This window comes from Marmota monax, unplaced genomic scaffold (genome assembly GCF_021218885.2).
Source record: "Marmota monax isolate L192 unplaced genomic scaffold, Marmota_monax_Labrador192_F-V1.1 WCK01_AAM20220418_F8-fsc00177, whole genome shotgun sequence".
Lineage (NCBI taxonomy): Eukaryota > Metazoa > Chordata > Mammalia > Rodentia > Sciuridae > Marmota > Marmota monax.
In genome coordinates, this window is record NW_026694922.1 from 1613506 (window position 1) to 1631565 (window position 18060).

Below are 18060 nucleotides of genomic sequence, written 5' to 3' on the forward strand. Positions count from 1 at the left end.
TGTCTGTTCAGGTCCTTGGCCCATTTGTTGATTGGGTTATTTGTTATCTTATTGTTTAATTTTTTGAGTTCTTTGTATATTCTGGATATTAGGGCTCTATCTGAAGTGTGAGGATATTAAATTCATTATCAAAAGTCTTTTAACGGTAACAATAGACTCAAGGCCTGGGAGTGGGAGGAGAGAAAGAGGGTGTGTGTGTGTGTGTGTGTGTGTGTGTGTGTGTGTTCGTTCCTTACCACTGAGCCACATTCCCAGCCCTTTTTCTTCATATTTTATTTTGAGACAGGTTCTCACTAAGTTACTTAGAGCCTTGCTAAGTTGTCGAGGCTGACTTTGAACTTGCGATCCTCCTGCCTCAGCCTCCCCAGCTGCTGGGATTACAGGCATACGCTATTGTGCCTGTCTGGTCATTTGATTTTTGACAAAGACACCCAAACAGTACAATGGAGAAAGGTGTGTAAATAATCATTTTTTTATCTCTACACACACACAAAAAAAAAAAAAAAAAAAGACAAAAGTTAATTCAAGAGGGACCATAGACTGAAAAGCAACGGCTAAGCTGATAAAACTTTCAGAAGAAAAGATAGGAGAGTGACTTCTGACTTGGGGGTAGAGAGGTCATAGGAAACAATAACCATAAAAGAAAAAATTATCAGTTAGATGTCATTACTTAACATTTGGGCTCATCATACACTTCATGAAGGCAATGAAGAGGCAGGCCACAAATCATACATCTGACAGGAGGGCTACTCAGAACATGTGAAGAACTCCTGCAACCCAATAACAACGTCACAAACAACCCAATCTAAGATGTGGGAAGATTTGAACAGATAATACTTCATTGAAAAAGTTATGTGATGGTGATATGCACATTGAAAATATTTAATCTTGTTAGTCATTTAAGGAAGTGTAATTTAAAGCACAAGAAGAAACCACTAGAAGGAATAAAATTTTGAAAGCTGACATCACAAATGCTAGTGAGGATATAGAGGAGCTAGAAGGTTTGTCTATTTATTATAATATTTTTTGTGGCATTGGAGATTGAACTCAGGGATATTTTACCACTGAGCCATACCCACAGCCCTTTTTATTTTTTATTTTGAGATAGGTCTTACTAAGTTCTGAGGCTGGCCTTGAATTAAGGATCCTCCTGCCTCGGCCTCCCAAGTTGCTGGGATTACAGGGCTGTGCACTGTGCCACACTGGAAGGTTCATCTATTATCTAGGGACACAAACATAGAGTCACTCTGGAAAACATTCTCACAGGTTGTTTTTTTGTAAAGTCTGAGGATTGAACACAGAGCCTCATGCAAGCCAGGAAGATTTTCTAACACTGAGCTACATCCCCAGTCCTTTTTACTTTATTTTGAGACAAGGTTGTCTTGCTAAATTGCCCAGGCTGGTCTCAAACCTGTAATCCTCCTGCCTCAGCCTCCTCAGTAGCTGGGACGACAGATGAGGGCCAATCCGCCTGGCTTCTAACAGTTTTTACAAAACTAAAGGTATACATCCCCAAGGGGCCAGCAGTTTCACTCTGAGGTGTTGACCCAAGAGAAATGAAAATATATGTTCACATGAGGAATTCTACGTGAGTGTTTTTGGCAGCTTTATTCCTAAACCCCCAAACTAGATAACAGCTGGGTGTGTCTCAGTAGGAGAATGACCAGCTCACGGTGCCCATTCATACGGCAGGATGGTCCTCCCAGTGAAGTGGAGCAAACCCTCAGGCATCAGCAGGTGAATCTCAGAACCACATCATCCCAGCCGCTCAGGGGGCTGAGGCAGGAGGATCATGAGTTCAAAGTCAGCCTCAGCAATAGTGAGGTGCTAAGCAACTCGGTTCTAGAATGGGCTTACTGAATCTCTGGTGGAAGAAAATCAGAGCAATGCTTGCCTCCTGGAGGGGCAGAAATTACCTGGGAAAGGTCATGAAGGAACTTTCTGGGGTGATGGTAACATTTTATTTCTCCATAGGCTCTATGAGCACAAGCACATGTGTTTGTCAGAACTCAATGATTATGTGCATTAAGATGTGCAGTTCATTTTATGTCATTATTTTTTGTTGTATATACATTTTATATTAGAATCTTTAAGTGAATATTGTACTCTAGCTGATAATATGCCTTCTGAAATATTTACAGGAACTTTAGTTGAAATATGCAATTTACTTTGAATTGCATCCAAATGCAAAATGAATGGCTGAATGGAAAGAGGAAAATAGTTAAGACAGATATACAATAAAGCAATTTTATTAAAATGTTAATGATAGAATCAAGGCAATAGGTATGTGGGTATCCAGTATAAAACACTTTTAGGATTATTTATTTATTTTAGGGGGGGCACCAGGGATTGAACTCAGGGGCCCTCGACCACTGAGCCACATCCCCAGCCGTATTCTGTATTTTATTTAGAGACAGGGTCTCATTGAGTTGCTTAGTGCCTCACCATTGCTGAGGCTGGCTTTGAACTCATGATCCTCCTGCCTCAGCCTCCTGAGCGGCTGGGATGACAGGCATGTGCCACTGCACCTGGCTAGGTTTAATTTTTTTTTTAATAGGATATTTTCTTTATTTAAAATTTTTTTGTAGTTGTAATTAGACACAATATCTTTATTTTATTTTTATGTAGTGCTGAGGATCGAACCCAAGGCCTTGCACATGCCAGGCGAGTGCTCTACCACTGAGCCACAATCTCAGCCCCAGGTTTAATTTTTTTATCATAAGATTTTGGGAAAATCTACAAAGCTGCACTGTCAGATCTTGATCATATAGAATGTAGTAGGAAAATAAGATAATGAACTATATAAAACAATATCAGAGGCATGATTAAAATAGTTTATATCTGCAGATTTGGGGAGAGAAATTTAGGCAAAATGATCCACAATAAGCACATAGAGTAGTTGCAGTGGGCAAAGGAACAGGAGTGAGGATGACAGGGACGAGTGGCAGATGTGCGGCTGCCGGTGAGCCTTGCATGGACCCATGAGAGTAATGAGGGGGTGCGGGGCAGGGCCCACGGAGAGGTCTCAAACTTGGAATCAGATGTTGGCCCGCATTACCAGCTGGGTCATGGGGTCAGGTGGGCATTCTTAGACTCCCTCTTCTCCCCTGGGAAACGGTCATCATCTCCCCTCACAGAGGGTCGTGAATGTTGGGACTAGGTCACATCTGGGAACCCCTGGCAAGGCCTTACCATGGCAGACACTCAGCAGAGCGCTCCTCCTCCTCCCTTCCTGTTCATCACTGATGGCCCACGCTGCTGTGTCACTGTCACTCCTGTAGGGCGTCCTTGGGGGTGTGTCCATCTCACCTCTACTACTGTGAACTACTGCACAGATCCCTGAGGGCTCAGGGTGGGTACAACTCACTCCACAGGGAGGGGACTCGGCAAATGCTCGAGGAGGAATGCATGAAGGGGCAGACAGAGCCTGCTTCTCAGAGCCCTCTCCGGGGAGCACACTGCTGTCTCGTCATTTGTTATCCCCTTCCCACACTGCCACCCTCGCTGAGCTGTTCAAGCCAACAGATGTTGTGGCGTGAGACCAACCCAGATCTGCCGTGGTGTGTGGACCCTGAAACACAAAGCTGGGCCCTCGTCACCATGGTGGTTGAGGGCTGGAGGGATCTGAGGTCATTGCATGTACTCCTGCAGCCTGGAGCGCTGCAGGTCAGATGAAAGAAGCTGTATTCACCAGTCGGGACTAGGGATGGCCTTGGTGGGGGAGGTTCACAGTAAGCAGGGTTTAGTGGCGGGGAGAGATGTGGGCTGTCTAAAGAGGGCAGAACATTCCAAGGGTGTAGAGTGACATGATCTGGGTTGGGGATGGCGGCAGATCTGTGCTGGAGGGAACCCACAGAGGGGCTCTGGCTGCACATCAGGATGATCACATTTCGCACAGGGGACAAGATGGTGCTTGGATGGGTGGAAAGCCATCTCCGTCCTCCCTCTGCTCTGTCCTTTGCAATGCCCCATCTCATCACTGATTTGGTCCTGACCCCTTCTCCTTTTATCTGGGCCAGAGATATGGCTCTAATGCTGACTTTAAAATGAAATCCAAATGACACATTTGGAACTCTACGTTTCAGCCCGGAAATGTTGGTTTTGCGTTGTGCATGTGGCACACGTAGCAGCCAGCTGAGATGGCCCCAAACCCAGGGGGGACCCTTGGCACAGCCTCAGCCTGATGTTTCCATGTCTTCAGATCAGTCCAAGCTACTCATTAGGAGGCCTCGTGTGGGCCAGCAGCCTGCCACAGTCGGCCATCCTGGGATCCCCATGGCCCCACTTTGGTCCATGTCATCATCCTCCCCATTCCTGCCCCCACCATGTTTCTGGATCCTGAGGCACAGCTGCAGGAACACAGCCCTCCCTCCTCCCGGAGGGCCAGTAGCCGCCTGTGTGTGTGCCTGCCTTCCCCGACAGGGACCCTGTGCAGTCTCCTAACAACGATCGTCCCTTGGACTCCGCAAATGTATCTGAGATTTGTTTGAGCCTTTTTCTGGCTAATAAGCATCAGTACACATTTATATTTAAAAGAAGTATTATTTAATATATTCTTTTTTTTTTTAATACTGAGGATTGAACCCAGGGATGCTTTACCACTGAGCCACATCCCCAGACCTTTTTTATATTTTATTTAGAAACAGGGTCTCTCTGAGTTGCTAAGTGCCTCACTAAGTTGCTGAGGCTGGCTTTGAACTCATGATCCTCCTGCCTCAGCCTCCCGTGCCTCTGGGATTATAGGTGTGTGCCACTGCACCTGGCTAATACAGTCTTAAACCCCTAAAATCAAGTGTCCCTCAGCAGCACTACCTTTTGCTCTAGACACCAGTGTGCACTTTATCTAGCTAAAGCCTGTCTTTCCAGAACAGCTTGCTTCTTTTTTTTTCTAGGAACTGTTGCCCTGTGCTTCCTTTTCTTTCCTCTAATCATTAAAGGGGAAAAGGAACACAGCTGCCCTGTAAGCACCTTCCTGGACTCCAGGGCCTCTGGCTCGAGTGCAGCCAAGGGCAAGTGAGCTGCGCGGCACTGCCCGGTCAGGAGAGGACCTCATTCAGAGTGTCAGCCATTCCATTCAATGGGCAGCCGCCTTTCCTCATTTAACACTGCTACAATTCATGCAATAAAAATAACCCTGCAGAAATTGAAGCTCTTATTACCCTTGCTCTTTGAATTTGAATTTTCCAATACTTTCATCTTGAGTCCTAATGACATAGTTATTGCAATTTGTCACTTCTTATGGTGCAGATAGTAAATCCTGGATGCTGAGGTCTGCACCCCGATCCTGTCTGACATAGAAGTTACTTTTCTTATATGCTTTCTCAAGATCCATTACCCTGTTCTTCTTTAAGGCTGAAAAAATAAAAATAGACCACCAGCAGAGTAATTTGGACCCGTGTAGATTCTGTGCAGAGGCCCAGTGGGAGAAAATGGGCCGCCTGCATCCAGGAGGGAGGTGGACCGTCGGTGCCCTCGGGGCTCACTGAGGACCAGCTTTCAAGCCTGACAAAGCAGAAGCCATTTCATTGCCTGCATTTCCTTGAGGCCCTCGTGCCGACACATTCCCTGAGCTGTGTAAACAGTCTCTCTAGTACCAGCAGCTTTTATTCCTGCTCCTACCCATTGTAAACCCAGAAACAAATATTTAGCTGGCTGTGGAGAGCCTTCCCCGCGAGCGCGCTCCCTCTGGGGGTCTGCGGCACACAGCGCATGGCTGGTCTTTTCACGTCGCACAGGACATATAATATATTTACGTCTCGCGTAACCATAGAAACCTGTTGTGTCGAAGACGACTTTATGATTTTGCTCCTCTCCAGAAAGAGATGAATAAAGCCACAGGGCAACCTGCCACCTCTTGTTTAGTGACTTTGTAATTGTTTAGCAATTAAGACTCCAGAACATATTTACTATAATTTTCACATCTGTAGACATTTCATAAAGTATTGAATATACATAAGGAAATAAAACCACTCGAGATGTTATTTTAGAAGCCCTATAGCCAAATCAGGGTTTTTTTTTTATTATTATTACCTGTGCAATTTGTACTTTATTAATTGTTCTTGGAAACGCCTGGTCTTTCCTGTGTTGCCCTTCCCTTTAGGGAATCCTTAGCATAAGGAATGCACACATCTTGTCTTGCTGGCTACACAATAGGGGGGCAGAAAACACCAGTCTGGAGCTGGGAAGGGTGGGCTAGACGGCCCAATTTGAATCTGGCTCTTCTGCTTACTGGCTGAGTCTCCCAGGACAAGTGACTGAATCACACATAGCTTTGGGGGCTTTTTACAGAAATCTATAAAATGGGAATAGCAATGGATCATTTTGAGGAAAGCAGTAATTTAGGGAAAGGCCTGCCATGTGATCAAGGGTCACTATATGGCACTATTATTGCCCTTATTCTTAATTTCCATGTCTCAGGTCTAACGCAGAATGCATGTGTACATTGTGACACCTGCAAAAGCTTGTTTTGTTCAACACATAGATGGTACTTCATACTTATCAAAGGCTTCACAAATATTTATTAATTATAAAACCCCCAAGGAAGCTGAGGAATACAAATTCCATCTCTTTTCCAATTAATTCTGCACCTTTCCATTTGGCAAATACATGTGTTTCAGGGCTTTTAATAGAGCAAGGAACCCCCTTGGCTCTTTTGTCTATGCCTTGGATTGTTTAAAGGAATTATCCGCGATGTGATGTCGTGGAAGCTCAGGCTTAGCTGCTAGATGACTTGGGCGCCCCCTGCTGGCAGGCTGCAAAATCAGACATGGCCACCGAGCCAAAAGCTGCGTCCTACCCGCAGGCCCAGTATAAATTCGCTGTAGACTGTATGGACTGTGGGTGGTAGGGTATAATCATGGCTGTGAAGGCATGGAGTTTACTCTTATTGTTATTATTTTCTTTATTATTGTTATTTAAATGGAGGTATTAGAATGCAGGGGACATTTCCCACCAGCTAATAACCATTTAAGTTGCCGTTGGGGGCTTTCACGACTTGACAACAGCTTTTCAAAATCTCAGGCTGTTAAACCCCCTACCGGGTTAATGTGGCAGAAAAAGACAAGAACGACACCAGCCAGGGGCTTTTTGTACAGTGCTGTATCTTCAGCATCTGGAAGAGAGAAGGGGAAAGGGGTCCTTTCAGAAAATCCAATTAGAGCGAGAAGGGAGTATGCTTTGGAGAGAGAGAGGGGACGGGGTCTCCCCGGGGTAAGAGGCCCGATGTTAACAAAGGAAAATCCTCTGTTACTTTGACTTGCTTCAAAAAACCAGTGTTTCTGGAAACCAGGAAGCAAACACTGCAGACAAACAGGGAACCATTTCTACCCAAAGTTCAATTCAGACATCAACAAATACGACTGTCCAAAGCCAAGGGGATGCAGAAGGGCTCCATGACTCCTCCCAGAGGTCCCGCTCTGCCTCTCTCTTCCCGATGTCGAATGGTCCCAGGGAGATCTAGAGAAGCCAGCAGTGGGTTCTGGTGTCTGTGCAAGCAGCCCTCGCCCCAGGCTGCTAGCACTGGGGCACGCCTTGGCCCTCTGTTAAGTGGTCTCATTACAGAGACCAAAGAGACTTGGTTCAGTGACTCTCATGACATTATTTGCATAGAAATTTTAAATGTGTACAATTTACCTGGATTTAGAGGATTATAAACAGAAGTGCTGCACACCCCTCCGGTTCTCCTCATTAAGGGGATCATGGGGGATTAGAATGTGCGTTCCATTGTGACGTGTCGGGGCTGCTGTGCCTAGAGCAAGCCGAGGGAGGCCTCTGCAGCACGGTGAGCTCTGGCCGCAGGACTCCCACCATAAGCAGGCCCCGTAGGAGCTGAGCAGTGATATTCTCATTATCCTCCACCTCTGCTGCTTCTCACATGTTAAAGGGTCAGTGAATGTTTCAATAACACTTGCACCAGTGCATTTGTAGGAGACGGAAGTCCGTACACCTGACCACTGGGTCTGTCTGGAGCAGCTGGCGAGAGGCACGCCCATCCTGCACCACCTCGCCAGGCTCCTAAGCACACTGCCTGTGCTCCCTGTGCTCTTTCCAGAGCACCTTGGCTCTTAGCAGACAGTGGACAAGGGAAATGGCCCTCAGAGTGACCTTGAAGACCATTTTCAGTCATAAGAGCCTGGGTTTTGCACAGTGAAAGCAAAAAGCCGGTGTGGCTCTGGCAGCTGGAGCTTCAGGGGGAGCTCATCTGATGCAAGTGCTTTTGTGAACCTGAGCTCCTCTGCCCCTGATCGCCCTGGGAAAATGTGATCCTGGATGGGCTTCTGAGCCCCCAGAGGCTAGAGGGTGTCATGGAAGACATAGGTCTGGATTCAGTTTCCCTCCTTCTGGCCCATTCTGCCGCTCACTCCTGGAGTCTCCAAATTAGGCCTTGTTAACAGAGAGAGGACGTTCTGCCTCCCAGCTGGGCCATAGGACTGATGGTCACACGTGAGGAGGACCCCTACACTCCGTAACCGACTTTGGTATTACTAATGACACGCGTCAACCCTGTTGCCCTGTGGGTTTGGAATTGGGGCCTACAGATTAGAAAGGGTACTTAACTGCAGATGCTCAGTGAAAGGGCTCCGAGCTACTCACCTGATTAAATGCCTGTTCCCTCAACCCTCTCTCTCCCATGCACCCCCACGAGATGTCTCACGCACACTCATCTCGTGTCCCACCCACCGCACGCTGCAGACACGCACTCGCAGCTTCACGTTATGCATGCACACACACATGCCCCGCTGTGAAGTGAAAGGGGACCATCAGGAGCCTTCATACAGTCCCCGCCAAGGTAGGAAAAGAAAAAGCCAAGTGCCATGGGTTTGAGACCAGCCTCCAAGGGTACACTGTCCTCTAGTGCTCCAGAAACCTGACCCCAATCAACCCTGCTCAAAAAAAAAAAAAAAAAAAATTCAAGCCTTTCTATAAGAATGCACCTTCTCTCTGGGCACCTTACAGGAAGAGTGTTCAAGATTCTGGAAAGGGAATGGAAAAGAGTCTACAATTGCTTCAAAACCACTGATTGCTTAACGGGCACATTTTGGTCTTCCAGTGACCGCTTGGCTGTCCTGGGAGGTGATGGAGGTTAGCCTGCTTGTGGAATTTTCTGCAGACCGTCTCACAGCGATTGGTCATGTGGTCAGGGCTGTGGAGAGTGTCCTAGGCACTGGCGATGAGGTCAGGGAGGCCCTCTGGAATCGTTATGCTGCCCTGTGCCTGGGCTGGCCTCTGCCAGAGCCTGGGCCTGTGCTAGGCCTTGTGGGGGCCAGAGACGGGCCCACTCCACGCCTGGACCTCCAGCCAGGGGCAGACAGCAGGCTGCGCAGTCCTCACGGCTCCTACCTTAGGGTCGCTTGCAGAAGGGAGAGCTCACGATGGACAGAGGCGTGTGGGCCCTCTCTAGAGGACAAGGCGGGTCCTGGAGGGCAGCATCTGTTCCCCGCATCAGGTCAGGGTTCTGCACGATGGACTAGGGCTGATGGATGGAGTGGGGGTCCATCTGGAGCAAAGCAGGGGCACACGTGTATCTGTGGAGAGGAGGGCCCCAGGTTTGGGTAGAGCCAGCTTCTCTCACATGGTGGCAGAGGTGCGATTTAGAAGATGACCGTGCGTGGACACCAGCTGCTGTACTGGCTGCCGGGACTCCTGCAGTTGAGGCCCAGCCGGGAGCTGGCTCTCAGAGGAATGCGATGGTGTCTGTTTTACCCTAAGGCCACCTCTGCTTCTCTTTTGCCATTTCCTCCTCCTGATCTCTTCCCGTCACCCTCACCCGCCCTGATCCTGGGTGTTCCTGACTCCTCTCAAGTGCCACTGTCTCTGAGAAGATAGGAAGGGCCTCCTTTCAGTGTGCCGCACAGCCCTTGCTCCACACCCACCCCCTCGGGCTTCCGACTCTAACAGCTCCTGGCTTGGGCCTCTGTCTGCGTTGGCTCCCTCTCTGGCTGGGGCTCCTGAAGGCTTGGTGGGCCGGCTTTCTTATGATGCTTTGCAGGCCAACCAGAGGTCGGATGAGTGCTGCCTTCCGTTTTGGACACCTCACCTGTGCTGCTCAGAGACTAGGAGCCTGGTCAGAAGGCTCCCACGTGGGCGTCCACAGCTCAAGGGGGTGGGGTGGGGTGCAGGGCGGCGTCCTGAGGAGGGAGAAGGAGCTGGCGGTTCACTCTGCATTTGAGCAACAACCTGACTCCAGGAAGAGACCAAGACACCTTCCTCCCTCCCCCCGTGCCTGAGAGCCATGACTTCCTGGACCAGTTCAGGGCTGGGTGTGTCCCGTCACCGTCCCACAGAAGTAGGTGGCGTGCCCACCTGGGCTGCTTGGGCTGGAAGCCTGCGGAGGTAGGGGTGGTCCCTCACTGCTGCCCCCGGGACTGATGGAGGGAGGGAAGGAGACGGTACTGAGTCCTGCTTGGCCGGGTGGCTGGGTGCCTCTGGGTCTGGCAGATGGTTACAGTGGAGTCTTGCCTTTGCCACTTTCTGGGCCCTTGGTGTCTGGTGCGCTTCCCCTGGCCTCCCAGGTGGCTGTGTTAGACGAACCTGAGATGGCACCCGACCCCCCAAAAGAAACTCTGCCAGCACAGACCCGTTTCCTGCAGCCTGGTGGAGCAGGGGCAGGGTGGCCAGGGAGACTGACAGCAGGGTCAGCCCTGTCCTGACTCCAGGGTGCACACCAGGCTTTCTGAACGGAGCTCCGTGAACACAGCTGACCGCCAGCAGCAGGGGAGGTGGGGCCCCTTCCTCTTCTCCCAAAGAAGCTGGTGGGGGGCGCTGCACAGGGTGACTCTCTCCAAGGGAAGCTCCTCAGTGTCCTCTCTCCCTCCTCTCTGACCCTGGTCTGGGTGGGGACCCATAGCGCTGGAACAGCACAGACATTTCCTGGGCCTCAGCCTCCCCTTGGTGTCTGGTCATGGTTGTGCTGACACCTCTATTTGGAAGGTGCTCTGATGTCCTGTGTCCTGTGCACACACACCCACAGATACGTGTGCACTGCCTGGCTCAGGCATGCTGTGTGTTCAAACAGTGATAGCGCTCACTTGTGTGGGGAGGGGAGTCTCACTTGCTCACCTTCTGAATGAGTTCAAAGCATTTACCACAGAATTAAAAGAAGGTAAAGAAGATTGAGTGGCCGTACTATCTTCTAGTCTTTGGCATTTTCCCAAGAAAAGCATGCATTGCTGCTAAATATTGGTATAGCAAAACACCCAGTAAGCTGGGCATGGTGATACACGCCTATAATCCCAGATGCTCGGGAGGCTGAGGCAGGAGGATCACGAGTTCAAAGCCAGCCTCAGTAACTTAGCGAGGCCCTGAGCAACTCAGAGAGACCTTGTCTCTAAATAAAATATTAAAAAGGTTTGGGGATGTGGCTTAGTTGTTGAGCACCTTGGGTTCAATCGCTGGTACCATTAAGTACTGTGGTGACAGAGAGTGACAACTTTGGCTCACACAGTCTGCCCCTTCAGTGGACTTCCACACAGGCTCCTGTTTGGTGCTCAGGCTGTGTAGCTGGGACAACTGTGTCATTGGATATATCTGTACAGGTGAGTATGTGTGCATCGAATTCCCATTCATCTTACACACAGACACAGAACTGGAAAGGGACAGTGTCCATCAAGTCCAATAGTGTGGGCCAGACGCCAAGGCCCACTGTTCATCAGTCCTGCCATCACCCACTTCTGCCTGTGAGGAGGAGGCTGCTTGCCCTCTCCAAGTGTCCAGAAGGCCTGGGACTCCCCCGTCTCCCAGATTCCCAGGCCGTGGCTCTTTCTACCGCAGAGCAGGTAGATCAGGCTCTGTTGATGTGACTGAACCACACGGATGCGAGAGCCTCGAGAGCCACTGTGTCAGGAAGGCACTGCGCTGCCAGCACGTTCCCAGAGCTCTCACCAACAGGACCCCCAGCAGCCAGGCCTTCGGTCAGCCAGGGTCCTTCTGAGTCCCGCACACAGGGTGTCGAAGGGAGGCCTCCTCACGTATCTGATCGCTGTGTTTACAGAAAGAAGAGAAGCTAGGGGAACCCTGTGATCCTCCTTTTAACACTTAAGTACAGACCAGATGATTCCAGGCCCTGAGATAAGCCGGGTGCTCAAGACGCTTCTGAGTGACATTGCACAGTCGTTCTGGGTCCCAAAGGTCTTTTTTTTTTTTTAAATCAAATAGTTTTCTTAATAAAGAATTTTGGAAGAGGACTTTATTGTTTCACCACTTTAATAATCAAAGCACACATCAGAGTTTATTGATCCTGTGTGCGTGCGTGTGTGTGTGTGTGTGTGTGTGTGGACTCCTGGCAGGTAAATGTAATCATTTGCCCTGAGACCAACAGAAGGTTTGTTCTATAAATAACTGTGAAATAACAGTGTGGATTACAGTCTTGAGAGGACACAGGGAAAAGCAATTTCTAGAGTGACACCCAGGAGCAAGGAATTATATCTAGTTTCATCCAAACATCGGCATTTCCAGAGAGACGAGTGTGTGACCCGGAAGGGCTTTCTGATAAGCGACTGTTCCCCTGCCGGGTGGCAAGGCCTCCCTGCCAGTGAGGTGTGAGCAGGGGGCTTCCCCTAGGCGCCTGCTCCCTGGGCTGCACCGCCCGAACCGTGGTGTGGCCTCTGGAACCTGTGGTGAGCGAGCTCATGGGAGGAACTCCCTGAGATAAGCAGCCTCAGGCCGTCCCTGCCCTTCTGGATTCTAGAACTCCTTTTCTGTGTGCACCCATTCTGTCTACCCACTGGCTCTGCCAGGTGTCTCCATGTTTGGCTGATGTCAGAGCCGCTGGGGAGCAGCAGGGCCACACAGGTGTCTAGGACGCCCCTCGCGCCCGTCACCCAGCAGTCCTCTCACATGCTCGTCTGTGAGCTGGGTGCAGGCCCGCCCAGGGAAGGAAGCTGTCGGGAGCCCTGGGCTGGGTGAGGCAGACGGTTCTCCTCCTGGGGAGATGGGCATTGGGTGGGATGCTTCCCATCCTTTCCTCGCTTCCCCAAAAGTAAGCCTCAGGCTCCTTCTATCTTAGGGTTCACTGAACCACCATGAAAACACAGACGAGTAAGGGCTACTCCCAGGAGAGTTTCAGAGGTCCCGTCCTGGGTCCCCAAGTCTCATGCTGGTTTCCGGCCTCTTGTTAGGTGGCTTCTTGCAGCAGACCTGCCACGCATTCTAGGAGGTGCCCCTTTTCTCACCTCTCAGGCCTTCTCTGCTTCCAGGCTGTGGAACCCCAGGAGCCAGGGCCGCCTGCAGTCTGACCTGACTTCCCAGAGTGGGCTCCAAATGATCTCAGTGGTGACACAGGGACTGACTGGCTGCTGAGTGCCCCCTGCTGGGAGATCCTTGCTCTGAGAAGGGGCATTTGCCACCTTTGGTGGCCTCCATCTGGTGGGGCTGGTGGTGTGGCTTCCCCCGGTGCACAGGAAACTCCTCACCACCTTCCAGCCTCCATGGGCAGCTGACGATCTTCAGCAGGTGCCTAGATCCCAGGCCAGAGAGGCCTGGAGATGAGGGCGGGGCCTGGAGGAAGAGTCAGGCAGCAGGACGTTGAGGTGTAAATCAGAGCTGCCTCTGGAGCCCCAGTCGCGGCTGTCAGAGGGATGACAGAGAGGCTGCAGTTGGAGAGATCAGGAGGCCACACTTGCAAATGAAAATCCTCTCTGGAGCCTCTTGCCAAGCCCTGTCCCCAAGAACAGGATGAGCTTTGGCTCGGCTCCGCGGGGTTTGATTCATAGCCATGTCCATCTCTGGGGAGAGCCGCGTGGGAACAGCATTTGGATCCGGCCTCTGGTGACGGTGTGATTTATACTCCCCAGAGCAGGCGGGCCAGGCCTCTCATGGGGTTCCAGGGACAGATGCTGGCAGGCTACTGCCTGCCGCTGGCCTGCCCCCTCACCAGCTGCCCTCTTGACCCTCTCCAGGACGTGTCCCTCACCACCTTCCCTTAGGCCAGCTTCTGCTGGTGCTGACCTTTGTCCTCAATTATTCTCCATGACCCAAGACGGTCTGAACCTCCGCCTGGCGCCCAACCCCAGGCTGGGGACCGGAGCAAGAGCAGAGTCCTCCACACTGCTCGAGGGTCCAGGGTAGAAAGGACCAAAGTTCAAGCTGGACCCTTGACCTACAGAGCCATGAGGGAGAGGGACACAGTGTGGCTGATAAGTGCAGGAGAGGATGGCGGGCAGGGCCAGGTAGATAGGCCAGCCTGTCAGCCATGGGGAGCAGAGAGAGGCGGGGTCCTGGCCAACTTGCTCGTACTGGGGGACAGGGGTCAGGGGTGTCCTTTCCACTCCTCCCACCTTGCCACCTCGCTCACATGCCTCTCTCCCTTGAGACCCTCCAGTCTCTCCCTGCTGAGCTGGGACCACACATGTGTTGCACATCACTGCCACCAGAAGGGTGACAGGAGACTCTCGCTGTTGGTTGGCGCATGTGTCATCTCACACCCGCTCTCCAGGCCCCAGCGCTTGTCCACGCATCCCGTGTGTGTGCTCACTGTTGTCAGCGTGGTCTCTCATTCTGGGTCGCAGAGGTCAGCGCATCTGTCCAGCATCCTTCCTGAGCTTCCCAAGCCCAGGGGGGGCCATTTGTGTATGAAGTCATCCCGGTCCCAGCCAAAGGATGGCACCCAGTGGTCGCCCAGTGAGCGCCTGAGGGTCAGTCAGCTATGTTTGCATAATGTGTGAGTGGCACCAAAGTGTGACTTACTGTCTTAATCAGCAGGATTTAGTTTATATACTAGATTGACAGTGCACAGCAGTCAGTCTCAAAACAGGCCTGGGAAGTCACTCAGCCACTGATGAGGAATGGCTTAAGGTACAGAGCTGCTCGCTGTAACAGAGACTGGCGGTCAGAGGGAGCCCTCTAGCCAGGCGCAGCACGGCTGCCCCAGAGGCCGAGAGGGAAGGTCGCTTGAGTCCACAAGTTCAAGGCCAGCCTGGGCAACATAGACTCTACCTCAAAAAATAAAGAAAGAGAACTCCCAAGAATTCTAGTCCTGCTAGACAGTAGGTGCCTCGAAGGCAGGTGTGATGTGACCCTCTCTGTTTAGGTCCCACTCGGCATCACGGCTGGTAAGTGCATTGACCCAGGGCCTGTGGTGACCATGCGTGGTGTGATGTGCCATCTCTAGAACCTGCTGGGAGGGAGGGACAGAGGAGGGACCGTGGCTGGTAGCAAGCACTCTTGGGACCCTGCTATACAGACAAGGCTCCTTTTGTAAATGGGAGATTCCCTTATCGGTGACATCTCATGTTTGTTTTCCCCTCCGGTGGTAATACTTCAAAGGGTCAGGGAATAGGAAACAACCCCATTAAGCCTGCGATTCTGAGGGCTCGGTCTGCGGCTGACAGCTGGAGTGGAGCTGTGAGATAATGGAGCCCATACTGGTCCCAGCCAATCCCTCTCCCCTTTGCAAAGCACTGAATGACAAGCAGAGCGCTCAGCTCCAAGCAGGCAGTCGCATTCAGATGACAAATGTGTCCCTGGACAGAGGAGCTTGTTGAGTGATATTTACCAGGGTCTCTGGGAAGGGCCCTCCACTCCCAAGAGAGCAGTCCAAGCCTTGGCCTCTGTGCCTGCCCAGGCCCGAGGGGAACTAGCCCTCCCTCCCTCCTCTCCATCTCTGGAAGCCCTGGTGATTTATTTAGATGCTAGAAGTTTCCTGTGCTCTTCCTTCTTCCTCCTTGTACTCCACCTCCCTCTCCCCGTCAAACCCCAGCAGCCTGGAGCTTGCAGGCGGGGGTAGGAGGGGGGCCTGCCTTAGCCCGCGTGGCCCAGCCCCACCTGAGTGCTCCTGTCAGGCTCCTCCATCCTTGGAGCCTCAATCTCCTGAGGTCCAAGAAAGAGCCAAGAAGAGCGACTGCTCAGGCTCGCCATCCAGGTAGAGAAATCTGTGTTCCCACACGCCGTCCCACGTCACTTAGCCACCCCTCCCCACACACCCCCTGGTGCCAGGTACTATCCTTTGTTGGAAGAGCCAGTTCCAGACAGTGTGTTTGAGAAGCAAAGGAGGCCAGTGGCCAGGGGCTGCCAGCCTCCGAGTGATTCTGGGGATTCTCACCAGGGCCTTTTACCTGAGCCCACCGGAGAGACAGAAGCCAGAGAAGATGGACACGTGTACGTGGGTACGTACGTAGGTGTCTGCATGAAGGTATAAACATGCCCATTTACCTGCTGAATACATACAGACAGGACGTGGCTTTACACGTACACTATTCACTTATACCAAGGGCAAGAGGTTTGCTGCAAGCAGTCAGCTCACATGATTATGGAGTCTGAGGCCTGGGCTCAGCAGCCGGCCACCTGGAGGCCCAGGACAGCAGACTCCATAGCTTTGGTCCAAGTCGCAGTCTGAACTCAAGACAGGACAGACAGATTGCCCTCCTCCCTGCCTTTCTGTTCTACTCAGGCCTTCACAGGTCAGAGGAGGCCACCGTGTGGGAGGGGTGCTGCACTTTCTGCGGTTCAGAGGCCCATCTCATGCTGACACTCACAGACCCCCGAAACATCTGGGCATCTTGTGGCCAGTCAAGTGGACATAAAGTCAACCACTACTCTAGCCTGGGTTCACATACCATGTTGAGTTTACCAAGCAGATGGCATTTCATTTGGCTTCCAGAATGACCCAGTGAGGCACTGTCAGCCTCTCTGTCCCAGGTGTCACCTGCCTGGTGTTTGAAGTGCAGTATGTTCACCATAATCCCATATCACCATGTGCCAAGGCTCTTCCCTCCCGGAGACAAGACACCCCTTCCCAGGGTCCCACCCGCCTGCCCGGCATGTGAGAGGCTGAGAGCTCTCCCCCGGGGCTCTGGCCTCTCCTCTGCCCTCACTGCTCCTAGTAAGCAGGAAAGGTCGTCCTGTGGGCTGAGCTGCGGTGGAGGTGTCCCCAGGCATCTCCAACAGCTGGGTGTGATCCCAATGCCAAGGAAGGGCTCGGCATTGAGGTGAGGCTGGCGAGGAGCAGAGGTTGCACTAGGTGGGCAGCTTCCCTGGGACAGGAGTGCCCTCCTTGTGCCCGTCATTGTCACCTTAGGGCAAAGTGCATGGCATTTACACTTAATAAGCTTTTGTTACCATAATCCTGCTGGTAAATCAAGGCACCATGGAGTGTGTCCCTTTATTTAAGACACAATGCAAGGTGTTCTGGCAGAGTCTGTCACAGGGGCATATGAATCAACTCAAAAATGGTCACATCCTCACAGTGAGCTTGGAAAAGGGCCTTGGAAAACCTTCCTCGGGTTTTCATGCCAGTCCGTGCCCACACGGCCTGAGTGTGTTGGTCCATCTGGAAATTTCCTTTCCGGGCTGCCTAGCCGGCATGGTGGAGGAACTATCTTTCTGTTTCTGGAGGGAATTGGACTGGACCTTGCCTGGGAGGACTGTCCTGTAGCCACACTGGCCTTAGCCCCTGCGTGGGGAGAGTGCCTGGCTGGGCCTGCAGAGAGCGAGGCAGCTGGGTGTGGTGTATGTGCCAGCCCCTGGGACGGCCATGCTTGTCCGCACGGAGCTGAGGTCTATGAAGAGGCCATAACCCAGAGTTCAGTGTGAGAAGCAATGTGAGGTGACAGCCTCTGGGCCACCAAGGGGGCTGGGTGAGATCCCAGCACCAGGGGGCATCCATGCTGGGGTTCATGGGTGACAGGTGGCATGGGACCTCAGAGCTGACTCTGTGTGTGTGTGTGGCACTGGGGATTGAACCCGGGGTGCTCTGCCACTGAGCTCCATCCCCAGCCCTCTTATTATTTTTATTTTGAGACAGAGTCTTGCTAAGTGGCTGAGACTGCGTTAGCCTCCTACGTGGCCAGGATGACAGGCATTGCCACCTGCCAGCCTCAGAGCCGACCTTTCTCTGACCACCCTTTTCTGCCATCCCCCGCAGGGCCTGTGCCAGCAGCGAGACGGAGAGCGAAGCTGGAGACCTCATGGACCAGCAGTTCGAGGAGATGAACAACAAGCTCAACTCGGTCACTGACCCCACCGGCTTCCTGCGGATGGTCCGCCGCAATAACCTGGTGAACAGGTGCGTGTGGGCTCTTCCTCCAGGCCTGGCACAGTCCAGGTGACGCGTCCGCAGCCGACACT

At 51.8% G+C, this 18060-nt stretch overlaps 1 protein-coding gene across 3 annotated transcripts in view; it reads left to right on the plus strand.

Moving 5' to 3' along the window:
* Ttc28 (tetratricopeptide repeat domain 28) overlaps nt 1-18060 on the plus strand; it is a 592527-nt gene that overhangs the window by 534648 nt on the left and 39819 nt on the right. For all 3 annotated transcript variants that reach the window (XM_046427243.2, XM_046427244.2, XM_046427245.2), the window contains one exon: nt 17858-17998. In XM_046427243.2, the coding sequence (XP_046283199.1) occupies nt 17858-17998 (141 nt within the window). The remainder of the gene's footprint in view (nt 1-17857; nt 17999-18060) is intronic.